At 44.9% G+C, this 23,990-nt stretch overlaps 1 protein-coding gene across 7 annotated transcripts in view; it reads right to left on the reverse strand.

Moving 5' to 3' along the window:
* The window catches only part of ANKRD27 (ankyrin repeat domain 27), a 50,375-nt gene that overhangs the window by 2,570 nt on the left and 23,815 nt on the right, over positions 1-23,990 (reverse strand). For 5 of the 7 annotated variants that reach the window (XM_036231561.1, XM_036231562.1, XM_036231560.1 and 2 more), the window contains 15 exons: positions 21,845-21,937; positions 20,701-20,828; positions 20,058-20,140; positions 19,073-19,188; positions 18,551-18,643; positions 17,229-17,426; positions 15,362-15,421; positions 15,146-15,265; positions 14,016-14,060; positions 11,623-11,745; positions 3,932-4,129; positions 3,022-3,141; positions 2,014-2,175; positions 923-1,031; positions 96-175 (listed from right to left, as the gene is read on the reverse strand). In XM_036231561.1, the coding sequence (XP_036087454.1) occupies positions 96-175; positions 923-1,031; positions 2,014-2,175; positions 3,022-3,141; positions 3,932-4,129; positions 11,623-11,745; positions 14,016-14,060; positions 15,146-15,265; positions 15,362-15,421; positions 17,229-17,426; positions 18,551-18,643; positions 19,073-19,188; positions 20,058-20,140; positions 20,701-20,828; positions 21,845-21,937 (1,728 nt within the window). The remainder of the gene's footprint in view (positions 1-95; positions 176-922; positions 1,032-2,013; positions 2,176-3,021; positions 3,142-3,931; positions 4,130-11,622; positions 11,746-14,015; positions 14,061-15,145; positions 15,266-15,361; positions 15,422-17,228; positions 17,427-18,550; positions 18,644-19,072; positions 19,189-20,057; positions 20,141-20,700; positions 20,829-21,844; positions 21,938-23,990) is intronic. The other 2 variants (XM_036231564.1, XM_036231565.1) reach the window with 2 other exon arrangements.

Here is a 23,990-nt window from a genome sequence, read left to right on the forward strand (position 1 = left end):
AGTGTAGATTTATCTATAATCCATTCAAGAGTCATCCTGCTTCTGTTATAAGGATAGGGTCAAAAGCACAGAAATCAACTCAAATTTTATACTCACTTAAACTGACCAACTGAGTGGACAAAGTAAAACTGTCTTGTAAAAGGTTCACTTGGTAGATCATAAACTTTTGAGTTCCCTGTAGATAAAAGAATAAACATCTGAAAACTTCCAAAATAGTTTAAGAATTGTTTTAAAATTACAGCACAGATGCAACCTTTCAGTTTTCTTAGTTGAACAATATTTTGAAAATTAAGAACTGCATTTGCTTAAAGAAACATTAGTAAAGATTTATTATTGTGTGAACCCCTATGAAACAGATAAATCCATAATACACTGATATTCCCTAGCCACAGCCAATTACAGTGAGATAGCCTCCAGGTATATCAGTGGGTTTATTCACATTACTGCACTGCAAAATCATATTGTATTTAAAAAAAAAAAGGACCCCATCTAAACTATAACAACTTTAATAAAAGGGGAAAATACTTTAGCCCCACCCCTGTTTGGCAACTGCTTTTCTAATTACCATCAACCGCAAAATTCTTTAAGGGTAGCATTTACCCTGATGTCCAGGAAATGCTTAGAAAAGGCTTGGCTGTAGAACATGAGACATGGAAGAAACTACCAGAGGTTGTGCCTCCTCTCCAGCTGGTGAGCAGAGGCCTAACCTTCAAGGTAATGCTGAGAGACGCCATCAGAACCGACCAGAAAACTAGTATCAAAAAACCCTGATAAACGATGTAATATCTGTTTCTTTGGTGCTTAATTCCACCCCCGTCATGATTTAACTGCATTTTCATTTATAATTAAACGAAAACCAGCAACTTCTCATGAACTTACAAATAAAGCCAAGTTGAGAATTACAAAGAATATAAGTTCTTACATTTTTTCCTGATCTTAACAGTAACATACTCCTTGTCTGTTTCGCCAACATCATCTAATGTGGCCACACAGCTTGGTACTACCTGAAGTAATTCCATTATTTTCGAATTCTACAATTTGAAAGGGAAGAGGTAACATTAATATATATATTTTTTATCAGCAGATAATTAATTACCTGTTTTTGATCTAAATGTCAATACTAGTGTGGCTGAGCAGAAAAGCTAAGAAGCAACTACAGACAAAACTGCAAGGCCATAAAGCCTCGCGGTTAAGAGCAGCCCTGAATTAGAAGCCTGGCTCTGCCCTCTGCCATGGCTCCTTCAGGTGCTTCGCTGCTCTACGTGATTAGGTTGAGTCATAGGAGCTATTATTTTAGTTATCATGAGGTTACTGAGGACACCCAGCACACGGTAAGTACTCAAAATTGAAAGTTTAAAATCTTTCAATACTGTTAAGAAATGTCACTGCAACTTAAAAATGGACGTAATTAGCCTGAGTAGGTTAGCTTTATGGTGACTTTTAACATGTCAGTAGTGTCATATAACAGCATACTAGTTGTCTACCCTGAGTAGAAAACTAGATAAAGAGTTGACATGAAAACAGGAACAGTAAACTTTCTCCCCAGGAGAAAAATACTTTTTCCTCACCATTTCTCCATGGCAAACACCCAGGGCACCAGGAGAGGGGTATATTGGTCTTCATAATTCTCCATACAGAACACAAGGTGTTTTAAAGCCAAGTGAACAAACTTTCTCCATCATGCTGCTATGAACACACAGGTGTTTTCCCAGTGCAGGGAGGGTGAAACCAGAACGTTCTCTCAACTTGCTACTTTCCTGTGAGGACCTGCCTGCTCGTCAGGAGCCCAGGCAGCTGCTGGGGGAGCGCCTCTACTCAGGCCCCTGGACTACCTGAAGGACCCACTCCTGGCTCCCAAGCAGCCCACTTCTGACCAGGTGACCAAGGGCCGGGTATTTAACCATGTGTTCAACCACACTGGCAAACTTCTGGCACACCAACTCAGCCAGTCATAGCAATTCAGAGGTCTGGCCACTGGCTGGATGTCCTCAGCTCTTCCGCTCACCCACTCACCTGCTCAGCACAATCTATAGCTGTGCACTGCCTCTTGTTCAAGACCTGAACTGAAGCTCCATGAAGCAGAAGCAGCTCCACGACAAAGACGTGCTTTTCTGTCACAGCCTCGTGCAGTGCTGTGTTGCCTTTATTGTTAGAAACGTTAATGGAGGCCCCATGCTGGAAAGCGAAACAGTACAATCAAAAGGAATGCTAAAAGCTATTAATTCAGAATCTAGGTGGTGTGTATATAGGTGTTTAATATAAAGTTCTCTCAGTTTTTCTGTATCTCCGAAATTTTGCTTAAAATGTTAGGGGTAAAATAATCGAGAAAAGTAATACTAAATATCTTTGTATATAAGTACAAAAAAGATACGGCAGGGAAAAAAAAAAACAGAAGTCACTTAAATGTATACTGCAGGAACAGTTAAACCAATAAACAAACTGTGGTACATCCATACTTATGCAACCATTAAAAACTGAAGTTTTTAATAAACAATTTTCTACTTTAAGTGCAAACAAGCAAGATAGAATACAATACTGATCTAAACTATGCATATATTTTTTAAAGTTCACCAACATCAGATACCTTTGAGTAATGGGGTTATAACAGGAAGGTTGTTTTTTCCCTGCTTCTTTAGATTCTTTGTTCTATAATCAACATATATAACCTTTATCATGAGAGGGGAAAAGTAGCAGTGACAAAGGACATTCAGCTCAGCACTGAAGGTTACAATTTGACCTACCCTTGTAAGTGAGGCAAGATCAACACCTTCAGCAAAAGCAGCGTCTATGCCCCTAATTCTGCATCCTCGATGCAGCACGGACGCCGAGACGCCATTTCCCATCAAAAAACCACTGTGGAAATTTGGTGCAAAAGCTCCTCTCTCCAGTGGCAGCTTAAAGCAAAAGGCAAGAGGCCTGCCCGCCCCCGCTCGTCTTTAGTGCACTGCCAGGGGCTTGCCACGAGACGAGATGCCCATCACTGACCAGTGTCAGCAACTCCTGGGCTGTGGGAACCCTTACCTGTAGTAACAGCGCCGCGACTTCATGGTGGCCACTGGAACAGGCGTAAATGAGGGGCGTGTTACCACTTACATCCTTTTTATCGGGTTTAGCGTTGGAATCTAATAGATATTTCACCACCTAAGCCAGAGAAAAACAATTTACAACCTTAATTAAAATCTGCAGAGAGAAATCCTCTAACTTGGTATTCTTTTGACTTTTTTTCTAAGTTTACCCAGAAACCCCTTTAGACCTGTATCTGACCTCTGGAGAAAGCAGATCAACGGAAGGAGGGTCGACTGTGTGCCAGACGCTTGTGTTTTTTTATTTTTATTTTTTTTCGTTTAATCTTTAGATCTACTCTATGGAGAGCTGGAATAATTACTGGTTTTACAGATGAGGAAACTGATGTTAGATGTTATAAGAGAGATGGGAGATGTGAAGTAGAGTTCTGGACTTTAAAAAGCTTATAATAGAACTAATGAGGGAAAATGAAAAATACAGATAATTTTCAAAAAGAAAAATAAGACTTTTAAAAGTCAGTCATTCCATAATATCGCTTGGCCCTACTCCATAAAGTGCTGAACTGTTTAGCATAGACCACGGGCTGTGGACATGTCAGGGTGCTAAGATGGGGCTAGACTCCTGGATGACCAACACCCAAGCACTGAGAGAGCTCCTGTGGGGCTGGAATCACAACAGCTGTGCCACCCAAATGTGACTGGCAGTGGGAGGGGGTTGGCGCCACAGATGCACCAGAGTTCTGTGTTCTGTTGCTGACTGGTCCTGCCACGTGCACTAAGAATCTCGGGGGTGGGGGGAAGGACAGGTGCCAGTCCCCTGGGCCAGCCCCTCTACAGTGCTCCCAGCAGGTGAGGTTTCAAGCAAAAGCAAGTATCCTGACGCTCTGCCCAAGAGACAGAACCTGTACCTGAAAGTGGCCTTGCTGGCAGGCCAGGTGGAGCGGGACGGCTTGGTTTGCGTTTCTGGCACCTGCGCTGGCACCGTGCTTTAGGAGGAGGGGGATGAGGTCCGCCCGACCGTGCAGGGCAGCGACGTGCAGTGGGGTGGAGCCATCCCGGTCGGTCGCATTCACACCCAGCCCACTGGTGGGAATCTTTGCCAGCTTCTAGTGAGTGTAGAAGATGGAAACGGAAATGTCATTAATGTTTAAGACAACTGCGCTGAAGGAATGAAGCCATCTGTCCCCCACAGCCCCTCAGCAAAATTCGGGATCACAGTGGGTTCCAGAATCAGATTGTCCAGATGTGAATTCCTACCACGTTAGAAAAGTACGCTACATCAAACGATTCATTTCCATTTTCAAGAAAGCAACCCCCTAAAATGATACCATATTATGCCAAAACAATTAAACGGGGAAGAGAAAGTCTGTTTAACAGATGATGCTGGAACAACTGGATATTCACATGTGGAAAACCTGCACATCGACCCTTATCTCACGCCAAACACAAAAATTAAAATGGATCATAGACCTAAGTGTAAAAGCTACAACTGTAAAACTTGAAGGGAACACAGAAGAAAATCTGCAACATTGGGATAAGCAAAGATGTCTTAGGTAAGACACAAAAGCAAAAAACATAAAATTTTGAAAAACTAAAGAAAATTTTAAAGTCTTTGCTCTTTAAGAGAGATAATTAAGAAAATGGAAAGGCAAGTCACAGAATGGGAGAAGATATTTGCAGTGTGTATCTGACAAGGACTTGTACCAACCAGAATTGAAAGAAAACAAAAAACAAAAAACAAACTCTTACCACTCAATAAGACAATCCAACTTTTAAAAAATAAATAGGCAAAAGATTTGAAAAGATTTTTCACAGGAAACAACAGGTGAACAGCTGGTAAATAAGCACATAAAATAACATCTTTAATTATCAGGAAAATGCAAATCGACATCAGGAATGACAAAACCAGGGGTCAAAAAACAGATCAGTGACTGTCAGGATGGGGATATTTGGGGGCAATAAGAGATATTCTGTATCTTCACTGTGGTGCTGGCGCATTCGTTTGTCAAACCTCCTAAAACTGAGCTACTTACCTCCATAGTTCACCTTCATTTTTATCATGAAACCACCCTACTATTCACAGTGGTTTTAATGTCAATCGTGCAGATATAAGAATAATCAGTAATTAAAAGGGCAAACAAAACTAATTTATAAGCCATATAACTAAAAAGAAAAATTGAGATACTGAATCATGTTTTGATAGTGGAATCAATATGTCAGAGTTTTCTGTGACTGATCGAGTACTAAAACTTTGGTCGTCTAGTATACTTTCCGATGATTAAAAATGTTATCTCTTAAAAAAGAACTATGCTAAATTTAAAGGGTGAACTTTACTGTGTGTAAAATTTACCTCAAAAATAAAAACAAACGAAGAAGTAGTGGGGAAAAACACAATGAAATACCACTGCACACTTAACAGGATGACAGCTAAAACGTAAAAGCCAAAACACCAAGTGCTGACAAGGATACGGGGGCAGCAAGAGTTCTCACACACTGCTGGTGGGAAAGGAAAATGCTACACTCCCTCTGGAAAACTGGCAGTTTCTGATAAAGTTCTCCATACACTTACTGTGTAAGCCAGCAGTTATATATTCCTAGATATTTACCTAAATAAACTTATTTATGCAAAGACTTATACACAAATATTCACGGTAGCCTTCTTCCAAAACGAAAAACAGAAAACTATTCAAATGTCCATCGACAGGTGATGAGATGCACAAATTCTGGTATATTCAACAAAATACTACCCAGCAATAAAAACGAATGAACTGCTGATGCAGCAGGAATCTCAAAAACATTCTGCTAAGGAAGCCAGACTCAAAAGAGTGTGTACTGTATGGTTCCATACATACGAAATTCTAGAAAATGCCAATGTGTTTGTAAAGACAGAAAGCAGATCTGTGATTATGTTTGCAATGTGTACATCTGATAAACTGTCCCTGCATGGGACAGGGGAGGAAAAGAAGAAGGGACAAGCTGCACAGCAGTACAAGCAAATTCTCAGAGGTGAGGGCAATGCTCTGTGTTTTGATTGTAGTGAAGGCTTTGTGGGTTTATATAGCTGTAGAAACTCACCAAATTGTATACTTTACATGGCTATTCATTAAGTCCTCATTTAACACTGTCGATAGGTTCTGTGACTTTAAACAAAATGATGTACAACAAAACCAATTTTACCATCAGCTAATTGATTTAAACAAGAGTTAAGTTCCTATAGAATCTCAAAGTTATATTGAAATGACATTATTTGAAGACCTGCTATACTTTATTATTGTATGTAAATTATACTTCAATAAAGATTAAAAAAACCTCACAAGAGGATGGGGTTGTGGGGGGGAGTTTTAATTTAATCCCAGACATGAAGCAATTAGTGTTGTGCCTTTTTGAGAAATTACAAAAAAAGAAAACGATAAGAGGTTTTAAAAGAGCAGGGGAGGGGGGAAAATGGCATGGATGACAGAGGCTCTGTTCATCCCTTTGGCAACCAAATCAAAGTTGTGATGAAACAAGAAGCAAACAGCAAGGAAAAGTTGTCTGGGACCTACATGAACAAGCCATACAACTAGGGAGAAATCTAAGAAAGCACTTGCAACGGCACAAGGTAGGATGGGGCGAGGACATGAGGCTGCCTGGTCCCGAGTGGCTGAGTGACACGGAGGCTGCGGCAGTGGCACCTGCAGACGCCTCTCAAAGAGGCCACGTCCGCAAGCAGTCTTTCGCGGTGACGGACCTGCTCGCTCTGAGCACCAGTGCTGGTTCGGCTGTGCACGGGGCACCAGGGTCTTACAGGGGGACACTCAGTTGTCAGAGTGAAGGCCGAGGTGAGACTCGCTCTGTACAGAAGTCCCGGCGGTATCCATTGTTCCTCTGTTGAGCCCTCCCTCACCCAGTATGCCAAACACAGCGCACCATAGCTGAGACATCATCAAACTGGATAACAGAGGTCGCTCTTCCCAGAGAATTCCCTGAAACTCCCCGCTCCCCTCAACTTGCAGGCCCACTCAAGCCACATCCAGCTGTGTCCTTGGCGAGTCAGGTGCCCCTTGCTGAGCAGTGCCTAGATAGACTCACACTGGAGGTAGCTGGCCTTGGTTTCTGGTGTGGCCTCTTGAGGCAACTATAAGCACAGCATCTGTAGATTGCTTGCTGAATCTTAATGGGTGGCTGTGGAGGGGAACAAGCTGGGGCTAAGTTAGGCCTGCAGCTGACCCATCTCAGGACTGTGCCACTGGACACCTACTACACTACACAAAACCACACTAATAAGACCGGGAGACTTAAGAGCTTTGCTTAGTACATAGAAACAGACATAGAAAGGCAGCCAAAATGGGAGGGCAGAAAAGGAGAAATCATATGAGAGAACAGAACAGAGATCCAGGAACAATGGAGTCAAGCAATCTAATAGATGGAGAGTTCAAAACACTGCTTATAAATTTGCTCTATAAACTTAGGGGAAGTGTAGATGAATTCAGTGAGAACTTTAACAAAGAGATAAAAAAACATAAAAATGGAAAGGGAAATCGTAAAAGGGAACCAGTCTGAAATGAAGAACACATTATCTGAGATGAAGAGTACATTGGAGGGAATCAATAGAGTGGATAAAGAAGAGGACTGAACCACTGATACGGAGGATGGGGAAGCCAAGGACACTCAATTAGGATGGCAAGAAAAAAGCCAAGACTGTACCAATAATTTAAGGAGCCTATGGGACACTATTAAATGTAAAAATATCCATATCATAGGGATACTGGAAGGAAAACCAGACATTGAAGAGCTATTTGAAGAAATAATGTTGGAAAACTTCCCTCACCTTGTGAAGGAAATAGACATAACACCACAGGAAGCTCAGAGAGTCCCAAGAATGATGAACCCCAAGAGGCCCACACCAAGACACATCGTAATTAAAATGCCAAAGGTTAAATATAAAGAGAGAATCTTAAAAGTAGAAAAAGAAAAGCAGATAGTTACCTACAAGGGAGCACCCATAAGACTGACAGCTGATTTCTAAAAAGAAACTACACAGGACACAAGGGCTTGGGACAAAATATTCAACGTGATCAAGACCCAGGATCTACAACCAAGAATACTTTATCCGGCAAAGCTATCATTTAGAGTTGAAGGACAGATAAAGAGCTTCCCAGACAAAAATAAGCTAAAGGAATTTATCAATACCAAGCCAATATTACAAGAAATGTTGGAAGGACTTCTTTAAGAAGAAAAAACATGTATCAAAAACAGGAATAAAGAATGGTAACAACTACATTCCTATTAATAAGTATGTCAAATGGAAAAGAATTAAGTGCTCTGGGCAAAAGATAGAGTGGCTGAATGGATAAGAAAACAAGACTCCTACATATGTTGCCTATAAGAGACTCACTTCAGATTAAAAGACACACACAGACTAAAAGAAAGCGGATGGAAAAAGGTATTGCTTTGATGGACCTAGAAGGTATTTAAGTCAGACAGAGAAAGATAAAAACTATGTGATTTCACATATATGCGGAATCTAAGGAATAAAAAGAACAAACTAATCAAAAACAGACACAAATATAAAGGACAATCTGGTGACAGAGGAGAGGGGGCTGGGGAGAGGGGGCTGGGGGGCTGGGAGAATGGGGTGAAGGGTTAAAGAAGTACAAATTAGTAGTCGATGGATGGTCATAGGGATGGGGAGTATGACAGAGGGAATGCAGTTGGCATTAATATGCTGGTTAGGTGGAGGGTCAGGGGAGGGAGGGTACAACTGGAGGGATCATTTTATAAACCGTATAGATGTCTAACCAATGTACTATATAGTTGAAACTAATTAAAAAACAAAAAGAGCAGGGGACATAAGGCTTCATCCAATAAATTCGACAGAAACTGTAATGTGTAATTCAGCTACTTGTTATAACTAATGAATTGAGGTGGAGAAGACTAGAGCATAGGAAAATGATGTAAGAACAACAGAGAGATACAGTAACTGCCTCTTGCCATTCAGAGTCACTGATAGGCCTGGGGGCTTTGTTACTTTACATGATAACCTTTGAAACATCATCTGCCTTTTTAATCCTTATGTTTTTCATAGCTGCCCATCTAGGGGAAATAAGTTTCTGGGACTGTACATACCTGACATGGGGACAGAATAAAAGTTGTATGTCCCAATGTACACATTACCCTGGAGCTGAAAAGCTACATGTCAATGAAAAATTTAGCCATTTAAATACTCTTACGTAGAGAAACCCATGAAGCCTTTAATACAAGATAGTATTTTCTTGCAATACAAAGGATAACACCACTATATCTGTTTTATAAAGTCAAATTAATTTTCTCAGTATGTGACATACAGGTAGCGCACCAGTATGTACTGCGTACACGATGCTATTTATAACTGCTCAAAAGAAAATAATACGCTTAGGTATACATTTAACAAAACGTGGCCAGGATCTGTATGCTAAAAATCACAAAATGTTCAAGAAATCAAAGGCCTAAATATTAGAGAGATATATACCATGTTCATGAAGACTCAACACAGTAAAGCTGTTATTTCTCCTCAAACTGATCTACAGTTTTAATGCAATTCCTATCAAAATCCTAAGAAAGCTTTTTTGTAGACATAGAAAAGCTTATTCTAAAATTTATATAGAAAGGTGCAGGCCCTAGAACAGCTGCAATGATCTTGGCAAAGAAGAATAAATTAGCAGGAATCACTCTACCCAATATTAAGGCTTGATATATTGCTACAATAATCAAGACACTAACACTGGTGAAGGGACAGACACACAGGTCTACGGGACAGAACAGAGAGCACAGAAACAGACCCAGGCCGCGTCTAGTCAACGGGGGTCGAAAAGCAAGTCAGTGGCCCTTCAACAAATGGTGCTGGAGCAAGTGGACATCCGTAGGCAGGAAAATGAACCGCGACCTACATCTCACACCCTGTGCCAAAATTAACTCAAACTGGATCAAAGACTTAACTGTAAAATGTACAATTACAAAATTTTAGGAAAAAAAAACAGGAGAAAAGATTTGGATTCTAGGGCTAAGCAAGGAGTTCTTCAATTTAATACCAAAAGCACAATCCATAAAAGGAAAAACTGATAGACTCGACTTCTAAATTAAAAACCTGCTTTGTGAAGAAGCTATAGGCAAACTACAGACTGGAAGAAAATATTTTCAAACCACACATCTGACACAGAGTTTGAATCTAAAATGTATAAAGAGCTTTTAAAACTCGACAGTAAAGAAAAAAAATCAATAAGAAAGTGGACAAAGGAAATGAACAGATATTTCACTGAAGAACACATACAAATGACAAATAAGCACATGAAAAGATGTTCAATGTCATCACCCATAGCGAATGCAAATTCTAACCACAATGAGAGAGTGCGACACGCCCGTCGGAATGGCTAAAATAAAAAATAATGACAACACCAAATGCTGGTGAGGATGGGGGGAAACTGGATCACTCAAACATTGCTGGTGGGGATGTAAAATGGTACAATCACTCCGGAAAGCAGTTTATCGGTTTAAGAGACAAAACTAACCATAGAACTAACAAATAATTATCATATGATTCAGCGATTGCATTCTTGGGCATTTACCTTAGAGAAATGAAAACTCTGTTTTCATAAAAACCTGTACATGAATGTACATAGCAACTTTACTTGTAATATCCCCAAATGGGAAACAACCCACATGCCCTTCAACAGGTAAATGCTTAAAGAAACTGGCACATACGTACCATGGAATATTGCTCAACAATAAAGGAATAAACTGCCAACTACATGCGACAAGTTGAAATCATGTTAGTGAACAAAGCCAAGAGGTTATACGCGTATGATTACATTTATGTAACATTTCTGAAATGACAACATCACAGAAATGGAGAACAGATTAGTCGTTGCCAGGGGTTAGGGATAGGGGGTGACGGCGACGAGGCAGGTGTGGTTATAGAGGGGAACACGAGTGATTCTCCTTGTGGCGAGCCAACTCTTCTATACCTTGAATGTGGTGGTGGATACACAAAGCTACATATGTGATAAAACTGCATAGAACTAAATACACACACAGAGTCACATACACACATAAGCACACGAGCACACGTGAAACGGGATATCTGGACAAAACAGACGGACTGTAATCATGCCAACATCCTGGCTGTAATACTGTATTAAGGTTTTGCAAGCTCTAACCATTAGGGGAAACTGGATCGTACCGAGGGCTCTCTCTGCCACAGAGGGCATACCCCTGTGAGCACAGGCAGTGGCGATGGAACCCGAGTGCAGGTGACTGCAGCCATGCAGACAGAGACGCTTGGACACGTCTATTCGTAAACTCCTGGCTGTGACTCGTGGGCTCAGAGAGCAGCCAAAACACTAAGCATGTGTGGCTGTCCCACCTCACTAACCGTCCGTCCGCTCAGGAGGCGGGCCGCGCAAGCCAGATCCTTCACTAGTGTCGCTTCTCTCCACCCCGAGCTACCTAATCCCCACCATGTGTCAGGGAACACCCACCACCGGCCACTTGGAAAGTAGCTGGCCGAGAAGCAACTTTCCCAAGGGGAAAAAGAAGAATCTGCTTTGCTACCCCCACCCCTAGCAATGGAAGTAAACCAAACCTTTTGAGCTGGAGCACATTTTGGGCACTGGCACAATGGGTGACAAAATTCAAGATCCGCTGCACTGACAGCATCCTCCTCTTCATCCAGGTCCTCATCTGTCCACTCCAAAAGGTAACGAACCTGGTGTTGCACAGTAAAGAGAAACGGGAACTTAAAACTCATCCTTAGCTCCTTGATAAGCCACAGTCTGTCTGTCTGGTCTGTCTCTGTCCTTCTCTCTCTCTGTCTGTGTGTGTGTCTCTCTCTGTCTGTCAGAGAGAGAGAGACACATACACACACACTGCCCCACCCCCTGCTTCCCAAAACAAGGCCTGCACTTCCTCAGCCACCAAATTTAAAAATGGCTGCTGCTGCTCACGAAGATTCCAGGGTTGCCCTGTGCTCAAGCCTTTCTAACTTCTTTTAATGGCGACACAGAGAGGTTAAGCTACCATTTCTGCAGCTTGTGTTAAAGATTCTTTTATTCTGTTTTGAAAAGGGGCAGAGTGCTGCTGCTTCAAAACTCTGGTCCCAGAGCATTGAGTAAGCACCTCCTTTAATCTTAATTGTACGCTTTCAACAACCAGCCCCTCCCTTTTCACCTGGAAGAAAACTTACTCCAAGAGCTCAACAACTTGTTCAGGGCCACACACTAGTAAGTGGCAGTCAAAGCTCCACGCTGATGTCCTTCCCACTATAATATACTGGGCCACCAGTCAGAACTCTGAAAAGAGCCTGAAACAGGTCAAATACAGGTTCCCATAAAGACTAGTTTCTAGCAGATTAAATTTGAGAAAAGGAAACAATATACTTTCTGGTTCTCAGCACTGAGGAAGTCAATAGACGCCTGCAAGGACTGATGAGGTTCCAGGATAACTCCCTTTAACCCCAAACTTTTCTCCTCCAGGTCCCTTCCACATGTCTGACAACAGATACTGGTCAGGCTGGAAACACCAAAGGCTCAAGAGGCTTCGCCCACCAGGCTAGCTGGGACAGACTGATGAGAAGCGGGGAACAAGAAGGGGAGTAGGGAGCTGAGGGGCAGGAGGCGCCGGACAGGGCATTGGAGGCTGTCCCAAGTGTAGCTTACTTTGGATGGTGACCTCGGGGCACTGGGCAGTCTCTGCTCACTTCCTTCCTGAGTGGCCTCAGTGCCCTCACCCGCCCACAGAAGGAAGAAGAGCAGATGCAGAACGACACAGGGATAGTCACAATCATTTTCCCACACAGGCCATGCCACTGGTTCACGCTATGGCTCTCAGGGTACCTAAAGAGGGCCTCCTTTGCCTACCCCAAGGAACACTGGGTCTTCCTGGGGCTGGCCTCATGACAGGAGCAATGTGACATTGGCCAGATACTGACACTGTGTCCCGCCCCTCAGACACCCATGTGTCAGTCCGATGGATTAACAGTGGTCTCTGGGCAAAGGCTAATCCACCGATAGCTACGTTCAGATTCTCAATAACCCAGAGGTTGCTATAACCAGAGCCCAGTAATTTCTGTCCACCACCTCAAACTCATCACCAGTGATGAGCACTCTGGAAACACACATCAACAGTTCCTGGTGAGTGGGCAGTAGTTATGTGTCTGTGAAGACTTTTTGTAACAAACTAAATATAATACTTTGTAGGAAGGAAGGAAAAGAGGAAGGAAGAAACACACATCATTGTAAAGTTCTCTTGTAATATGACTCATTCAGAGTTCCTAATTTGCTAAGTACCTAATTTACCACTCCTTTTAAAGTGGAAGACATAAATTCCTTTAAGGCAGCAAATGGCAAGCCAGGGGCACTGCCTGTGCGAATCTAACGAAGGCTGTCTCCACTCTCCAGTGATCTCATCACAGATATTCCCTGTCACGTGACAGTGAGGGTTGGACAGACACCCATACCCAGGACATCCTCGCCAGGTGCCAACCCAGAGCAGTCAGCACCATCTCATCTAGACATCTGCTTGTGACTCGTTGGAGCCCCAAGCCTCAGACCTCAGCCTCCTGGCCCAGGAGTCACAGCCATCCACAACTTCTTCAGGGTCACACCAACACCCTCCGGGCTCTGTTCTCACCTCTGCCACCTCTGCCACTGACTGCTCACTGGGCTCCCAGCTGGTGCGCCTGGGCTCTGAGGCCACAGTGGACATGAGCTGGTCTTCCCACCAACATCTCGCCACCCTCCTGGAGTACGAATGTCTAAAAGGCGGGGTCATGCCCACCAAGCAGTTTTATGTCCACCTGCTCATTACTTGTGGTAGGAACGTGACATTGCCAATTATCAAATATTCATTAAATGCATCCCCCTCTATGTGAAAGTGAACAAGGAATCCACACAGCTCCTCACTGAATGCAGACAGGAAACAGGTACGGCTGTTTTAAACCAAGAGCAAGCTTTTCTAAATGCACTCCTACAAACTCACCATTTCCAGATCTCCATCGGCAACTGCTCTTAAAAGTTTTTCTACCTTAATAAAAGGAAAAAGAATGTTAGGAACGTGCTTTTAATAATAAAAATAAAATAATAAATACAACATTCTGAAAACCCAGTAGCTTTCATTTGTTTCTTGATTTGTGGAGCTTTATCATCTTACTCAGTATCTTTCAAACATATCTGTAAAACTGCTCAGACAGGACATCCTAGGCTGGTGCTGGTGTGCACAGATCCCATTACTCCTTAAGGTCTATGCAATGACACAGCCTATTTATATGGTGGAGAGAGATGATCGTGAGTCTGAAGCACAAGCACCTCCTAGGAGGCCAGCCACCCTTTAGGGCTACGTATATATATTCAGCTCTCATTCTCTGCTAATTGAGGGTGCATGAGGGGACACCCCTCCCAAGAACCATTTCAGGTCTCTGTTAGACTTTGGAGTGCGTCTCTTGGCTTTCTTTGGTGGGCTTTTGCATCAAGCTAAGATTATTGGGCCCTCTAAGAGCAGGTCAGGGATTGGGGGTAGCAGGGGAGGAGGGGTCTTAGGTGGAGTCAGTGAGGGATCCCCATCTACAGGGCAACAGGCAAAAACTTTGTGGCACATCCATGCAATGGTCTGCTCTGCGGGCTGACATTGGACAAGCTCTAAGACAGATTAAATGGGGTAAAAAACCAGGCTATAAATCAGCTTTGGGTGGGTGCACGTGAATGTCTACACAGATTCTGTAAGAGTCAGGAAGGATCCAGACCGAGTTAACAAAGGCCCTTATGGTATGGGGGGGTTAAGGGCAGAGAAAATTTACTTTGTAAAATGATTTGAAATCAGTGGACCTGTAAGTGACTTTACTTGAACTTGTCTTAGAATATTCTCTTTCTCACACACATAGGCTATCCATAAAGCAAAGAGCTGCTTAGGGAGCAGACCGTGGAGGGCGAGCAGGGTGAGAACTGTCTGGGCTCCTCTCCAGGGCACCGACCTCCTCCGCCACAGCAGTCACGGCTGTCCTAGTCATGGTGAGCAGCCAACTGGGCGGCCCTCGTCAGGCCACAACGCTTTAATCGGCGCCATAACACAGGGCTGCCCAGCCCTCCTACCGCCCTCCCATCCGGGGTCCTCACCTCTCTGTAGTCCTTCTTGGGCTCCTCTCGTCTGGAGCTCACAGACACAGAGGAGAAGCTGGAGGTGGAGGACCCCTGGCTGATGGAATCCATGGAGCGTTGAGGGGGTGGCACAGGGGCCTGCAGCAGGGGAGCCCGACAAGAGCAGTGACAGGTGAGGGCCAGAGTAGGCCATAGTCATAAACAGAGCCAACGAGCACAGCCCTGTTCGCTTACCTCTGAGGCCTGCTGCTTCCTTTCAAAGGACAGATGACGGGCTTCCATTATAGACAGAATCTAGGAGGATGAAGGGGAGGAGAAAAAATGAGATGAGTCACCAAAGCATGGTCACCCACAACATTCCACCGCCTGCCCATCTCCTTGGAAACTCACACAGCCCAGCGATATCCTTGGAAAGACAGAGAAACCAAGTCCCGGAATGGGTGGAAACTGACTTCGGATCACACTGGTTAAGTCTGGGTTTCCTGCTGCCACACCTCCACTCCTGCTGCCTGTCCCAGGGGCTCAAGGACATGAGAAGCCCCGCCACAGGAAGGGCCTCAAAGGCTGCCTTGTCCAGCCCCTGGGCTGTTTGTCCATTGGCACCCATGGGTCTCATGGAGGAACAGCTCAGAGCCGAACCAAGCAGACCTCCCTTGGGAGGGGGCCTTTGGTAGACGCAGCTCCTTGAGGGCATCTCAGGCCAAGGGCAGCACTGCCCAGTCCTGTCAGCTCTGGCTGCTACAAAGTTGAGACGCTGCAAGTGTACAAGGAGTATGGCTCAGGCCCCCCTGGGGTCAAGGACAGGGATTTAACTTTCAAAAACTGTGCTACTATAGATCTTAAATTAAGTGTTTGCATCACACCCAAAAATAATAATAAAAAGGAGGACAGGAGGTAACTTCCGAAGGTGACAGATATGTTTATGGTATAGATTGTGGTGATAGTCTCATGGGTGTGTACTTGTTTTCAAACTCATCAAGTTGTATACAGGCGTACCTAATTTATTGCACTTCATTTTACTGTGCTTCACAGATGTTTTTTACAAATTGAAAGCAAGACTCTCCACTGGCAAAAAGATTACAACTTGCTTTATTGCAATATTCACTTTCTTGCAGTGGTCTAAAACCAAACCTACGATATCTCCAAGGTATGTCTATACATTAAACGTGTACAGCTTTTGTATGTCAATCATACCTCAATAAAGTGTTTTAAAAAACCGTGCTACTCCCAGAAGACCACATGAATAAACTGACAGACCTCCCTCGGAGGTCAGAAACTAGAAGGAAACGGGGTAAACGTCAACAGGCAGAAAGCAGGGCCTGTGCAGAGGGAGACGAGTGAACACTTGTGTTCAAACAGAATCGCTCACGTGAGCCACAAGTCGCTGATGTTCTAGACCCATCAGTCTGATGACCTGGGACTCCCACCGCACACGGCCCTGTGCTTCCTCGGGCTAGCTGGCCGAGTGCGTTTCTCTGGAGGCATGCCCTCACCCGGAGCCACTGCGGGAAGAGGTGGCACAACGGAGACCTGGTCTCCCTCAGCCCCCTTCATCCCCACCCACGCGTGATGTGAGCACTTTTCACGGGGTGCCCAGAACTACATGTTTCCAGAAATTACTACCGGGAAAGGATGAGTAGTTCATTAACAAATCATTTATGAAAGAAACAATACCCAATAATGTTCAAAATTGGCCAAATCGGAATGAAGATTTCAGGACTGGAGGATGAAGCGCCGGGACGGTGGGCTCTGTCCCTGGCTGCTGCCATGGCCCGTTCCCTTCCCTTCCTTCGGGTCAGGACCACCGTCCTGTTTTCACCGACTCCATTTACTCATAAACCATCAGCACTCAGATGGGCAAACACAGCTGGGAGCAGTTCTCAGAACGAAACAAAGAAAAACTGCTAATAAAACTAAAAATAATATAAGTAAAACCCATTAACAGCCAGGTCCCAAATGTGGCAGAGAGGGTACGGGCCAAGTTCTGTCCTCAGGCACTAATGCAGTTTGTCCAGCATGGCCAAGACCTAATCTGTGGACATTGATTTTTTTTTTTTTAAAGTCATACAGCTGCTCTGAAATAAAAAAAAAGAAAATCCACCTTTGAGTTCAATGCACACTTGAGAGGCGTTTCTTTCAGTCTGTTCTGGATCTCTGTAGATGCTCCATTTTGTAGCAACGTCTCTATGATGCCTTGGTAACCCCAACGTGCAGCTATGTGTAGGGGGGTGTCTCCTTTCTCGTTACCAATATCCAGTCTGCACGACTGCGCATCATAGTAGACCAAGGCCTTCACACACTACAAATAAAAGGGGAAACGCCACCATTAACTCCCAGGCCAAGCCTTGGGCAACATCTGTGCACCCTGAAGCCTTGGTCCATGTCCCAGTTCAATCAGGGCTCCACTCACCAAGCAAATGTGCGATAACAGAGTTATTATTCAATGGCTCCAGGTTACCTGACAGGGACACATCATTTTTTTCAAAAGAATCCAACAGCCCATAAATAAGATCCAGCTAAGTTCATTGTGATGTAGCCATATGCAGAAAGGAGTCACCACAGCAAGGCTGAGACCACATGACTTGCAATGTTCCTTGGGAGCCTGGATTTCGGGAGGGTGCCCATAGCCCACACTGATAAAAGGGGCTCACTGTGCCTAAACTGTTTGTACAGTAATGTGGTTTATGCTGAACACCTGCTCTCCTTCTGGGAGTCTAAAATTTTGGTACATTCTATACAGAGGGTGTTTACATGACCAGCCTCCAATAAAACTCTTGGGCCCTGAGTCCCTAATGAATTGTGTTGTCACAACTCACTGAACCGGGGGTGGTCTTAGGGGCACTGACACAGTACACTTAACTGATTATTGCACAATTAAAGAATGGGCTAGATCTACAATTTATTGACCTAGAGAATTTCCATAATGTATTAAGTTAGGAAAACAAGTTGCACAAAAATGTGTAGGGTATGATCTTGTTTTTGGACATCAACGACCTTATCCAGCCTTGACCCTACGTATGTATAAATCTATCTGCATATTACTATGAAGAGAAGAGGGAGCGAGAGTGGTTAGGAAAAAATAACATACACAGTTAAATATTAAGTGAAAATGGAAATTATAAAATTCCCTGATAGTACTATAAACAAGCGTAAAAACTGAACATGAACAAAGCTAAGAACTAGATGTTAGCAGAAATGAAGGAAAATGACTGAATTTTACAATAAGATAATGGGCAATCATGTTTTAGATCTGTTATTTCAACACGGCATCCATAATAAGCAAAATATTTTTAATGAAAAAAAAAATCATGCACCAAATCTTCCAATAATTACCAACACATATAGTACGCTACAGTAATTAGGAATTCACGTTTCTCCGTGAGTGAGAAAGGGCGGACAGCCGAGGGCAGCAGGCACACTCACGTCTCCGTGGCCGTGGCTGCAGGCCAGGTGCAGGGGCGTGTTGCCGTTGTTGTCCTGCACGTCCGCGCTGGCTTTGTAGTGCAGCAGCAGCAGCTTCGGGAGGAGAGGGGAAAGCAGGTGAGCAGCAGCACGGGGCAAGGCCAGGCCCACCCTCCTCCGGAAGTGCGGCCTCAAGTCCCATGAGGGGGGTCATTTGTTTCCACTTCTGACCTTATTACCTATACTACGATTAAAATGGTATCACGCTCTCATCCTGCCTTAAAAGAAAGTTTAGAGATTAAAGGAAAAACGTCTACAGCCCTACCCTTCTTCCCCCAGATTACTGGGCTGTTTCACATCTGGACCTCAGCGTTTTGTCCAGTGGACCCCCAGGGAGTGACCTCAGGCTGGCAGCCCCTCCTGTGTGGCCGCAGCACAGCCAGGGTGGGACAGAGGAGCGTGGCCTGTCCCACCGCAAAGTCAAGACGCGGAGCCCAGCTCATGGAGTGTGCACATGCGGTGGCACTGTCACCCCCTGCTCACCGTCACGCTCTGATAGCCCTTCTGGCACGCGAGGTGAAGCGGAGTGGAGCCGTGATAGTCGGTGGCGTTCACCATGGCGCCTCTGGAAACCAGGAGGTCGATGAGGGATGCCTGCCCTACGGAACAAGGGCTTCGCAGGGAGAAGGAAAGAGAAGACACTTTCCAAACCCTGAGTGTGAAGCCACGACATTATTTTACCCTCTTACTCCCTGGCATGAGACGTGCCCAGAGGTACTTCTCTGCTTGAGAGGAACGAGAATAATGTCAAGTCAGACTCTGCAGGTTCAGGGCACTTTGGCGGTGGCTCTTGCAGGGGACATGGCTCTAGTCCACGTCTTAGCAACAGAAGGTAGAAGAAAGGAGTCTAAGAAGATTCCAGGGTTCATCAATTCATAGGAAGGAATATTGTGCAACCATTAAGAAATGGTGACAAGGAGCAACGTTTTTATATGTTGCCAAGTGAGAAAAGCACAGTACAGAACAGTATGAGCCCGACGATACCATATATTTTACATTCATAAACACAAGCATGTGGAATTCCAGTCACTCACTAATCAAAATGGTCTCTGGGAGATGGAAGAATGGCAGGTAATAATGGAGAAGTTTGTGTTTTCTACTTCGTATGCTTTAAAAGACAGTGAAGTTATTTTTTAAATGTGGAATATAAGAACCCCAATTCCGAGACCATTCTCACAGCTCAACTCGGGCCTTCCCTCCCTGGACCACTGGCCCAGGGCAGCGTCTAGAGCCCACAGCGAGAGCACTGCTGTGCACTCTTCCAGCCTGGAGCAGCCGAGCAGCCGAGCAAGGCCTGCGGAGCCTCTGCTTCTTCCCTTGCAGCCAAGCCCCCGGGGGTGGGCCTACGACGCAGCCCCTTCAACCTCCCCAACTCCACCGCACCCCTGCCAGCCAGGCCTCTGCTAGGCCACCCTTGGCTCAATCTTTTTGCTTTCAAACCCACAGAGGCCAGCCCAAGACCACATACCACAGAGGGCAGCCACATGGAGCGGTGTATGACCTCTATCATCTCTGGAGAATGGAGTGACAACTGAGGGATCATTCAGCCTCCTAAAACAGAGGGAAGATACAGGGAAATACACCCTAGGAATGGCATGGCAAAACCTCTCCCTGACAAGGCGGGCCATGCCAGGGTCCTGGGACTGGAGGACAGAGTTCAGAGTCTGCTCCAAGCTGGGCCTCTCCTACAGAGTCCTAGAGATAATCTAGCCCCTGCTCAGTCTCCTTCAGGGTGAGGAGCTGAGGCATCTAGTTCTAGGATCCCTCACCCAGCCCCACTGACACCTAGTAAAACAGCCTGACAAGGTTAAGGGGAGACCAAACGGTTACTGGGGGAGTTGACATTCTAAATCCATCCTAAACCTATCTTTCGAAGCTGGGCCAGACCCTATACCTGCCTACCTTGACATCTAGCCCAGTGGCAGGCCCACTATTTTTATGACCTTTATTCCAAAGAGGTGGAGATTACTTTCCCCACTTTATAGCAGGGGAAGCTGAGTGCAGCCAGGATAAGTTTCTCATTCGAAATTGCATGGCAAAGAAGTGGAGAAGTTCCCCCTAGGCCTGGTATCCCTCTTCCTGGACACTGAGCTCCATAAGGACCCTCTTACCCAGAGACAAGCTTCTCACAGTCGTCACAGAAGCACAGAGGGTGGCACATCTTTTGGATGGCATCTTTATCTTGGTCTTCTTGGCTCAGAAGTCTTTCTACTTCCTTCTGGTTACCTGAAGCAATGTACTGAAAAGTGACGTCAAAGATGCTATCAGTATTAAAAAACTATTTGCTTTGGAAGCCTCCTTGTAGAAACACATAGGTATGGATGGATGAAATGATTTGCTCTCTGGGATTTGTTTCAAAACAATCTGGGCAGATGGGGAAAGTGGGTGAGGGCAGAGATGAAACAAGATTGGAAGATGGCTCTATGGGGGTTCATTCATTATAAAACTGTATTTTTGTAAATTTTCATAATTAAAAAAACAACATGACAAAATCCCCAAAGCACCAGGAGTATGGGGGTAATGCATCCAGAACGTCGGTGTGGATTCTGACACCTCACTAGGACAAGCTCCAGTCCTGTCCTTGTGTATTCTGACAGCCCTCAGTTTGAGGAGAAAGGGAACAGCTGCAATTAGCAGGAGATCCCATCAATAAACACCCCTGTGATGCCTGGATGAGCTCCCCCAGGGAGCCAGATGTTCTGGGGATCACGCTGCCCCAGGCGGCTTTCTGGGCCTCCACTCTGGCGCTGGGTGGCCTCCGAGGAGGTCCGCCCTCTCCCAGCCCTTGCTGACTGCCCAGTAAGGTGCCACACCAGCCCCAAGCAGTCTATCAGATCTGCAGGCATGTGCTGCCGCATGACCAAACCATCACCATGGCACCAATACATAACGGTGGCCTCCCAGCCCAGCACATGCGTGCACAGACACCTGACACATGGGAAGAGGCATCATTGCCGCTGGGGCTACCAGTGAGGCGTCACTGAGCTGGCCTTGAAGGACAAGAGTGCTTCGCCAAACGGACAGAGGAGGACAGCCCAGGCAGAAGGTTCCACGTGCGGAGGCCCAGCGCCTTCTGTGAGCTGTCGCACAGATACACAGAGCATGCACTGGGGAGATGGGCACACAAGCTGATTCCACCCATAGAGCCTCTGCGTTCCTACCACTCGCTCTTGAGTCAAAATGACCTTCAGCATTTAACTACGCAGAGCACCCCAAGGATTCTGCTGTGCCCACAAAGGCCTCTTGGTATCTCACCTTGAACAAGCAGTCAATGGGGGCTGAAGTCATCTGAGATAAAAGGCTCATTCTATGCTTAAGGAACAGTCTGTCACCAAATCCCTCAGACTCCTGTGGGAGAAATCCAATAATCCATTTTATCACAAGTGACAGATGTCGGTGCAGATCAAAAGAGAGGACCCCAGGAACAACCCTCTTGCCACTTCTCCTGGACAAGGTCAGCTCCTACTCTCATTGAGCCGGAGTTGACCTTCGACAGGCTGAGAGAAGGGCTTCCTGGCCATCTTTTCAGGAGGTGGTGGCTCTGCCGACCGTTTCCCAGTGGGGATGCGTGAGAGTGGCGGCACACTGGCGTGTGCGTGTGTAAAATGTGTCATCTCTAAGTGTGGAATGTGGCAAGCATACACCATCATCCTCTGAATGGAAATCTAGACTGTCTGGCCTCCACCTCCTCCCCTCAAATTTCTGTCCTAGCCTGCAGGCCCCATCTCCTGACATTTTTTCTGTGGCCCATAGACAGGAAAACCATTTGACGGGCTGGTCTATATTTCCCAGTGTCAACTGGCAGGAGAGAGAAGGGTCTTGGTCTTGCTCTTTGAACATACTTACTAAAATAGCAAACAATATGGCCACTGGCCCAAAGTCCATAAGATACCAGGGTCTACCCAATTAAAAAAGTCAGGTCTTCGTATTGTAGGTAATGTTCCCTTACACACAAAAATCTAAAAATGTATTTTTTATGAAATAATTTCTAGCAAGACACTTTAATGCACACATGAGCACCTGCGATAACCTAATGACAAATTAACTTCCTTAAAAAGAGCCTTGGTGTGAGATAAAGAGAATTTTTTCTATCCAGTTGCCACCAGAAGAACTCACCAACTCTGACAAAACTGTAGGATAAGGCTCTCTCTCTTCATGGTCCTCTAACTTCTGACTTAGAGGTCCAGCTAAAGATAGGCTGACTGCATCTCGGGGAATGGACCATTTCTGGGGTTGCTGTTAAGCAGGTTCCCTCACACTGACTGCCCTAGGAGGATTAACCTGAAAGACCAACACCTCAGAATCTGAGCCATTTTTGCTCCCAACTGTTATATGCTATGTAAAGCTCTAACAACCTGTTTTATTCAGTGATTTATAACCAAGCAACTTAGGGCCAAAGAAACAGCAAAGACAATGTTCGGGTAAAGTCGGGATTCTTTCCTCCACTCCGGGTAACTCTTAGAAGGGCAAGTCTTCTAGGGTGGAATTTTCAGAAAAGAATGAGCTACCAGAAGAAACAGCATATCAGCTAAGACCTATTTGGAAATGGGGTCAATACTATTTATTAGAAATCTGTTAAAGTGAGAAAGACCAGGCCTGCAAAGTTAAAGCAGAGAAGGGTACAGATTCTTTCAGGGTTCTCGTGTGTGTGTGTGTGTGTGTGTGTGTGTGTGTGTGTGTGTGTGTGTGTGTGTGTGTGTGTGTCTGATCTACAAAGGTAAAACTAGAGTCATCTTGCTAATGTTTATTTTCAAAAAGCTGAAAGTCTTTATTTGTGAGATGATTTAAGCTTTTATGCTTAAAGAATGTTTATGGTCATCTCAAGTATGATTCTAACTTGGGAAGAAACTACATAATCTAAAGAATTGATAGTAAAACATAATTCCATTTTAATATTTAGTCCTTAATGCTTTTCAGAAACCTCGCCTGCTGTATAGAGATACCCCTGGGCTCTTTCTCCAGGAAATGAGTGGCACCAGTATGTAACGGTGGCCTCAAAGATTCCTAGACGGAGCTATACTACTGAAAGAAACCAGTGGGCAGCTAAGGCAGAGGCAATGCCACAGACGGAATTCCAATGCTGACATCACAAAAGACAAGGAAGCCACAACTGCTCTGTCAATAAAGTGAATAGCATCTCTCAGGCCTGACCCATTCAAAACCCAAGGGATGGGTTCCACAGCCCATCAGGATGATGCACACCTTGTCCCATCATGAGACAGGACCAACCACCTCCCAGCAGGGAAGGCAGGACCAGGGTCAGGCACCCCTGACAAGAGGGGCACCCTGGGCTGTGTCCCATACCCCTTGCTCACTCAAGCTAACAGGTATCTTGGGGTTATCCATGCAGAATGCACTCAAGAACCAGGAAACAGAGACACCCAGATGCAGGGGGATTAGA

Source organism: Rousettus aegyptiacus, unplaced genomic scaffold (genome assembly GCF_014176215.1).
Source record: "Rousettus aegyptiacus isolate mRouAeg1 unplaced genomic scaffold, mRouAeg1.p scaffold_m13_p_14, whole genome shotgun sequence".
Lineage (NCBI taxonomy): Eukaryota > Metazoa > Chordata > Mammalia > Chiroptera > Pteropodidae > Rousettus > Rousettus aegyptiacus.